This window comes from Arachis duranensis, chromosome 10 (genome assembly GCF_000817695.3).
Source record: "Arachis duranensis cultivar V14167 chromosome 10, aradu.V14167.gnm2.J7QH, whole genome shotgun sequence".
NCBI lineage: Eukaryota > Viridiplantae > Streptophyta > Magnoliopsida > Fabales > Fabaceae > Arachis > Arachis duranensis.
The window spans coordinates 2680501-2688988 of record NC_029781.3 but is presented as its reverse complement, the minus strand read 5'-3'; the positions used below and the strand labels follow the sequence as shown (position 1 = coordinate 2688988).

Here is an 8488-nt window from a genome sequence, read left to right as displayed (position 1 = left end):
AGACTTGGTCAATCAATAATATCTTCACTCTTCATAGCCATGTGTCAATTTGTGGGACCCATCCTCGTCATCATTTTTTTTTGTCCACAGTATTTCCCAACACGACAAGTCAAGGACTAATCCGTCGCAGATCTAAACTCCATTTAAAGGTTTACCAACAAGACGTGATTTGAACACCCACCAATCCAAGTTGATTTCATATTTTCTTTTTAATTAGATTGGAATAGAAGGTTTTCTATTTTTATTTTTTTTAGTTTTTTTTTGGTGAAAATTGAAAGTGATGAAATTGGATAAAACATATGGATAGGTCTTGTGAATTAGGCATAAATGGGCTCCGGAAGAGGCTCGTTGACTAGCTGATAATGGACTTCAATAAAGAGGGGGATTGGTTACTGAGAATTGGGCCTCCAAGTTTCATTTCTATTGAGCTGCTTGGAGATTTCTTTGGGCCAATCCATTATACTATTCAGTCCATCAATGTGACTTAATTTCCCGTCCAAAAAATATTCTATCTTAATTTGAAAATATTAATATGACGACCAAAAATAAGATATAGTATCAAAAGTTAGAAAAATATATCAAAATATTTTGAAAGTATTAATATTTATATGTAGAAAAAATTGTCCACAAATATTTGTAATAAGTTGTTTGATTATTATTATTATTATTATTATTTGTAAAAATATTTTGATATTATCTTACTATTACAATAACAGTTATTTTACATGCAATTTTTGTGAACTTTCGACAAATATATTGAAATAAATGGGTAAAAGGTAAACGAAAAGTATTACTTCAATTGACTAAGTAAATAATTGGAGTATTGCAGGCTGAAATTTCCATTTCCTTTGTTCAAAATTTTAACCTAATAACCTGAAAAGAATAAACAATTATAGTGTAATAAAATTGACCCTAATCCCCATGCGCTGCATCCGGGGGTGACTCTCCTGTCCCCGATTCTTGCGCGCCACACAAACTCTTCTCCAAAGTCAAACAATTCAACTCCTTCACCTTACAGTACAACAAAATACTACTAATGTTCTTCACCGATCTCAAGGTCAATCTTGTAATTGCAGCTGGTAGCATTTGGGGTTTCCCCGTGACACCCCATTATTCCCTCTTCTCTCTCTCTCATCACGTTGCTTTTGTCCTTTTCACAATCCACATCAAACAAAGAATAAACACCCTTGGAAATAGCAATAAAGATAAAATAACAACTTAATCTAATGCTAACTTTACTATATGATTATTTTACCAATGATAGGACATATAGGACTTGCTACTCCAGCTACTCCAATTTTATTCTCACACTTTCATTACTGCTATATATAATTGGACTTGCTCAAGAAGTAGTAGTAGTAAAGTGAGACTCAAAGTCCAAGGTCCACGCTGCATCCACTCCGGGAAATCATACATCATAACCGTCAAAAAGGTGTGGATCCCACAGAGTAGTGTAGACCTACGCGGCAATGATAACAGGTCAATTCGTAGATCTGACTTTCATTAATTAACACACAAAATTTAAATTCAATCAACCTAAGTTAATTAATTAAGTAAATAACATTTAAACCCTACAACAAACACCGTGATAATAAAATCAGCACAACCGTTACTTTAATTAAAATCATTATTATGAGATGCAGATACCGTTGAGCGCAGGTGCAGCGAGTGTGATAAGGCTGAGCAGCAGGGTGACAAGTGTTCCCGAAAGCATCAGCATTGAGCTTCAGCTTCATCGAGAGGAAGAAGATTTGATTAGTAGAGTGGAGTAAGTAACAAGAATTGTTTGCTTACCGCTGTTAACTTAACTGCACACAACTCCAACCATTTCTCTCTTTCTCTCTCTAGAAACTGAAATCGAAGTGATGTAAGAGAGAGAAAGAGAGGGGAAGAATTACGAAGACGAAGACGACGAAGAAGAAGAAAGCTTCTCTCGTTTCTCAGTTCTCACTTCAGAATGCTGCGATTTATTCTGCTATGGATGCTCATTCTTTGCTTTGCAGTTACTGCGCGTGCAGCTCAACGAGGTCAGCTTCGCCTTTTGTTCCCCCTCGCTTGTGAATCTTAATTGAAGTGGAAGAAGAGACACTGATTCGTTAGGATTTTTAAGCATTGCTTCTTTTGAATTTCGTTTTTAGATTTTGATTGAGTTCATGAGTTGTATATCTAGGATTCACGATTGGATAGATAGTTGAATCTGAGGAATGAGGGGGTGACATAGGATTCCATCTTGCGCCTCAGATTTTGGTATATAGAAAAAGATAAATAAAGGCAAAACTATGCAACTTTTTGGGTATTAATCATGTGAGAGATGAGGAATAACTTCAATAAGAAAACGAAAGGAAATTTCGTTGGTACTGTCAAATTAGTCTCTATAACTTGCCATTTTTGCCTTTAGTGAAGGTTTAGTATTTAGTAAATGGATGTTAGAACTTAGAATAGAAGTAGTCGATTGTCCAAACTCTGGAACAAACTAAGTTTTGTTTAACTCCTTTCTTTTTTTTTTTCTCTTTAATAAACTGAATAGTTCGCTCTATCATGATCCATGGAACTTGCTTTGTTAATATTACTTGCATGAACCATTGCATTATTTGATTGATCAACAACTCAATTCCAGTGGATTTGATTTTACAGTTTGTCAGTGTAATTTAATTACAAGCTAAATAGAGAGTCCATGTTGCTGTTTTCTTGGTGAATCTTAGTGTGGACAAAAGTGGCATGATTGCTTGCATATGCCAGTGTATTAGGATTTTCTCGACTTGGTGTGGATATTTTCCACCTTTGATTTGGTTGAAATCCATGTAACTTCATGTTCATTGCAGGGCCATATGTTATGCGCATCAACTGTGGGGCTCGACAAAATGTTCAAACAAAACCAACCACTACCCTTTGGTATAAAGACTTTGGATATACGGGTGGCATACCAGCCAATGCAACTACAACAAGTTACATTACCCCTCCCCTCAAAACACTTCGCTATTTCCCTTTGTCTGAAGGTCCTTCAAATTGTTACAACTTTAATAGAGTACCAAAGGGGCACTACTCAGTGAGGATATTTTTTGGACTAGTTGCACAACCAAGAGCTACCAATGAACCACTATTTGATATCTCTATTCAAGGAACCCAAATATATTCCTTGAAGTCAGGTTGGACTCAACAGGATGATCAAGCTTTTACGGAAGCCCAAGTGTTTTTTATGGATCGGTCAGCCTTAATCTGTTTCCATAGCACAGGTCATGGAGATCCAGCTATCATTTCAATTGAGATTCTTCAAATTGATGACAAAGCTTATGATTTTGGACCACAGTGGAGTCAAGGCATAATCCTTAGAACAGTTAAAAGACTGAGTTGTGGTTTTGGGCAGTCAAAGTTTGGCATAGATTATGGTGCAGATCCCTGGGGAGGGGACAGATTTTGGCAACACATTAAAACGTTTGGTCAGGATTCTGATCAACCTAGATCTGTTGAAACTAGAATCAAACAGGCTTCACATTCACCAAACTTTTATCCAGAAACTCTCTATCGATCGGCGCTTGTTAGTACCAGTAGCCAGCCTGATTTAACATATGCATTGGATGTGGATCCCAACAAAAACTATTCCGTTTGGTTACATTTTGCAGAGATTGATAAGTCCATCAATGCTATAGGTCAAAGGGTCTTTGATATTATAATAAATGATGTTGTTACCTTTGAAAATGTTGATATTGTGAAAATGAGTGGTGCCCAATATACTGCCCTGGTGCTTAACACAACTGTTTCTGTTAATGGGAGGACTCTGACAATAACTTTTAGCCCAAAACATGGAAGTGTTGCCATAATCAATGCCATTGAGATATTTGAGGTTATAGCAGCTGAGTCAAGAACACTATCAGATGAAGGTACAAATGCTGACCCTGACCCTGATTATAGTTGCATATGATTATGGCTAATGTTCATCTTAATAATGTGTGCTATTGATTAAAATGTGGTTCATTTTTGGACTAGACTTGAATGTTTCTGTATGGCCTCTCATATGCATTCAGGATTTGTCTTAGGTTTTTCCTTGGCAAGTTAGCAATAACATAACACATAGCTAGGACCTGTATTTTTTAGTGATGCAAAATTATACAGTTCCCTGGTTTCTTTCTTTATTTCTTTTTGGTCTAATTAATCAATAAATCTGAAGTCGTTCAATTTTTTGGGTGTTTTACTAATTCAGATTGCATCATGGAATTGGTTTAGGTCCTATGTGCTGGTACTACCTAATATAAGACACATTGCCAATAATTTATTTTAGTATCTTTCTCATCCTAGTGCTCCTATATTGCTATTGTCATTCTTTGGGTATCTGCTTGTCAGGAAATGTTCAAGCTTAGTATTTCTTTATAATGCTATTTCATTTACTTTTCTCCAATTTTATGCACTATTAATAATTGTGAATTTAGTTTATGGTGAATCAAGTCTTTTAAAGTTTTGCTAGTTGATCATTGTTCTTTTATTCTAGTTAAGGCTTTACAAACATTGAAGAAGGCTTTGGGGCTTCCTCCCAGGTTTGGGTGGAATGGTGATCCTTGTGTTCCTCAACAACATCCATGGATTGGAGCAGACTGCCAGCTAAACAAAAGTAGCAGCAAATGGCTCATTGATGGACTGTAATTTCTTATTATCCTTAATCTTAGGTTTTTATTATACATTTTGTTGTGCAGACCATTTAGTGCCATCTTGACTTAATGGTTACCTGCTTATTCCATGCAGTCTTTTCTTTCTTGTTACAAAACCAAATATCATTTCTTTTTTTCCCCCCTTTACCACATAGCTCCTTAAGTAACAAATTAGAAGCCAATGGTTATAGGTGTCTCTGCTCACAGAAAACTTACAATCAGATCCTGTTAATTTATTTTGGTTTTCAGACAACGTTTTCTTAAATCATTTGGGAAGTTTAAGTTTTGGTTTGCTTTGCTTTGCTTTGGTTTGGTTTATGAAAACATCCCTTTCTATGTTCCATTGAATGTCCATATCAACTCCACTCTGCACTTGACAAAGAAGTTTGTACCACTAGGGCATGAAGCCATTATGTTCGTGTTGAAAACTCAAAATGAATATTTAATCCCAATATTATTTGTTATTTCATGCTGTTTCTGTTGATGAACAGTGATCTTGACAATCAAGGTCTAAAGGGCTTCTTGCCAGATGACATATCCAGACTACACAATCTACAAACCCTGTGAGTTATAAGCAGATTATTTTGCGTTTAAGGCAAAGTTATTGTGTACCCTAATATTTATTTCAATACAATTCTTTTTTTAAAAAAGTAACATGTGTAAATATCGGATGTATAAACTATGCAAATTGTACTGGTGGCAATTAAATAACAAGTCCGATTGATCTTTGAATAATTTGTCGGACCTTTATATTTTTCCTTACTTTAACTCACAACTTAATAAGAAATAGAAAGAAGTAACAGCATCTCTTCTATTCCTCATGCTTATTTTCTATATGCACCACAGAAACTTGAGTGGAAACAGCATTCGTGGAGCTATTCCATCTGCACTTGGAAAAGTAACTAGCTTGCAAGTGCTGTAAGAAACTTCTCTGTCCTCCTTCTATTTAACCGTATTTCAGATTTGTTGAGTTGATCCTATTTTCATAGTTCGTAAAACACATGGTACAATTCCAATGTGTGATTCTCATGTTCAGCACTGTTGAGTTGGAAATCAGTAACAGCTCTAATCCTTGTGAATTGAGCAGCAGTTGTTGAGCAATAAAAATGTATAAAATCCATGGGGCAAGATATTCTTTATATGATATATTCATGATGCTGTTTTTTTCCCCCCCAATGGTAGTGGATAATCTTTGTCAAGAAATTACTCCCATTTGTAAAAGCTAACCAAGGTTGAAACTAGGCTAAGAGGGTATTAGGGAAGTTGAGGCCATCAGTTGGGTAAATTGAAACTTTGGAATTAGGGAGATCATGGGGATCTTTCAAACATCCCATGAACATTCTATTCTCATTGGCAGTAATACATGCATTGTTTTAATTCTTGTTAGAATTCTAGTCTAGTTAAATCATATTGTTGAAAGGTGGAATGGTTGCTTCCGATATCATGATGATATCATTTATGAATGCAATGTACTTATGCAGTGACCTGTCCTATAACTTTTTCAATGGATCAATTCCAGAAAGCCTTGGACAGCTGACATTGTTACAAAGGCTGTAAGTTTATCTATTTCTTAACAATCCTGTTGATTACACATAAGAAGCAAGAAGTCTATATTAAGATGTCTCCATGCAGGAACCTTAATGGCAACTTCTTGTCTGGAAAGGTCCCAGCAACTCTAGGTGGAAGACTTCTGCACAGAGCTAGTTTCAAGTATGTTATCAATTATTAAACTCTAGAATGAAATTGTAGAATTTTATATGCTATTTCTCCACTTTTGCTTTGTATTTCTTTTCTATGTTGCTAAATCTATGGATCTGGCTGGCTGCAGTTTTACTGATAATGCAGGTCTATGTGGTATACCTGGCTTACGTACATGCGGACCTCACCTTTCTGCGGGTGCTAAAGTTGGTATTGTGTTTGGTGCTTCTTTTGGATTTCTAGTTCTCATTACCTGTTCTGTTTGTTGGTGGAAAAGGCGGCAGAATATCCTCCGAGCTCAGCAAATTGCAGGTAAATAATCTTCCATTTCTTTGGTATACAGTTGTCCTAATAATAAGGTGCGATTATCATTGGACTGACCTTAATCTAGGTACACCATTCAAATTTATAATACCAAGCCTTTATTGAATCAGGAGAATAGTGAAAGCCCCATTGTTATCCTTGCTAAGCATTAAGAAATAAGAAATTATGAGTCTACCATTTTCCTTACAAAGAATTAACACTCTTTGTCTGCTTTTGTAGCAAGGGCAGCTCCATATGCAAAAGCAAGGACCCAGTTCTCTCGTGATATCCAGATGACAAGGCATAATAGTTACGGCAATGCTCACACTGCTGCCGAAAATGGGCCTATCTTGCTCTCATGATAAGACCTCATTATTCTGGTATATCTTTAATCACTTGCATTGTTCTGTTCTGGCCATGAATTTATTTATTTGTTTATTATTGAAGAAGAGACACTCCTATTTATGTGGAGATGAATGGCAGGGAGGTCTTATGAACTCTGATGATTATCCAAGAGTTGCTTGAGCCAACAATTCATTCATACAAGCTGAGAACTAATTTGTAAATGAGATTTTTTTTTTAAGTGTACATTACCGTGTTTACCTCCCCTTTTGATCAGAAAATTTATATAGATTTTCTTTCCCCTATCCCTTAATAGAGGATTTGTAACACGTAGTTCAATTGAAATAGAGAGCATACTGTTCTAACAGAAGTACATATAAGTTAGGTTCAGTTCACGTAATATACCAAATTTTTAGCATTCATGTCTTGCTTTTGTGTTAATGTGCGGATCTATATATAAAGTACAGAACATATTAAACAAGATTCCAGATATTTGAAAGGCAGCATATATCATGATAGATGGGGTCCTAGACTTGACCAAGTCAATTTCCAATTATTAGGTTCGGTGTACATTGAAAACACAAGCCAACATGAAGTAAGTTAACCAAAGTGGTGGGGTTGGGATAGAATTATAGTTTGTTGCTTCAAATTTTTTTAGTAAGTTTGAGAGTAATGTAATTTTTACTGTATGAATAGATTTTGATTATATATATTTGTATTTTGATTGAATAATTTAGATTTATGAGAACGATTTATTTTTCTTGACAATTCATTGCATTATAATATAATTTATAATGGAAATATTAATTTTAAGTATACAGTTTAAATAATCACAAATTATAATTTAAAATTTAATTATTTTATCAATTTTTATAATTGTATCAAATTTTAATTTAATCTTTATATTAAATAAAGAATTTAAATATTTGTAAAAAGTATAAAACACTTTTAGAATAATTATTTTTGTATTTGATATAAATTTAATTATAAAATACTCTAGCAGTGAATATTTTAGTTATGAATTTGAATTCTCTAAATTTTGAATTTTTACTTTAGAGGATAAAGTATAATTTCTTATCCTTGAATATTTTTTTTTTGATATTACATTTTACCCTCTCAAAATAAAATCTAAAATTTAGAGGATCTAAATCTTTTAATTATATTGCATTTTTTTAAAAAAAAATTCAATAAAATTTTTATCTAGAATAAGGATATCTACTTGAGTTGTTGGTGTGTTGGGTATATTATCTCATAATTAAATATGTAATTTACTAAATACCCATGATCCGGTCCCATCGGAGGCAGATGTAAGCAAGACAGTTGTAGTTAGACATAACGAAGTAAACGTAAAACAGTAACAAAGACCACCCTAACTCAACAGAGCAAACAAAAGGGGAATAAATAAAAAGTTGCCGTCCTGTGCTGGTGATAGACCAAACAAAGTGAAACCAATGCACAAATAGAATTTTAATTTTTAATTAGAAAATAAAATGTCACATCTACGT

At 34.3% G+C, this 8488-nt stretch overlaps 1 protein-coding gene across 2 annotated transcripts; it reads left to right on the top strand.

Annotated features, from left to right (window-relative positions):
* Positions 1-1657: 1657 nt before the first annotated feature.
* LOC107468309 (receptor-like protein 4) lies at positions 1658-7715 on the top strand. Of its 2 annotated transcripts, none has more exons than XM_016087576.3 (10): positions 1658-2027; positions 2823-3878; positions 4484-4631; positions 5132-5203; positions 5487-5558; positions 6122-6193; positions 6273-6350; positions 6469-6650; positions 6882-7021; positions 7125-7715. In XM_016087576.3, the coding sequence occupies exons 1-9, from the start codon at positions 1958-1960 to the stop codon at positions 7001-7003; spliced, it is 1872 nt and encodes a 623-aa protein (XP_015943062.1). In that variant the 5' UTR covers positions 1658-1957; the 3' UTR covers positions 7004-7021; positions 7125-7715. The 2 variants fall into 2 exon arrangements, with proteins under 2 accessions (XP_015943062.1, XP_015943061.1); XM_016087575.3 differs by having other exon boundaries at positions 7089-7715.
* Positions 7716-8488: the final 773 nt, after the last annotated feature.

What these genes read in the sequence shown, in the direction of transcription:
- LOC107468309 (XM_016087576.3), top strand. Translation starts at nt 1,958, where the DNA reads ATGCTGCGATTTATTCTGCTATGGATGCTCATTCTTTGCTTTGCAGTT. An exon ending in AAATGGCTCATTGATGGACT is followed by an intron (nt 4,632 to 5,131) that starts GTAATTTCTTAT and finishes GTTGATGAACAG; the next exon opens with TGATCTTGACAATCAAGGTC. An exon ending in CTGCACAGAGCTAGTTTCAA is followed by an intron (nt 6,351 to 6,468) that starts GTATGTTATCAA and finishes GGCTGGCTGCAG; the next exon opens with TTTTACTGATAATGCAGGTC.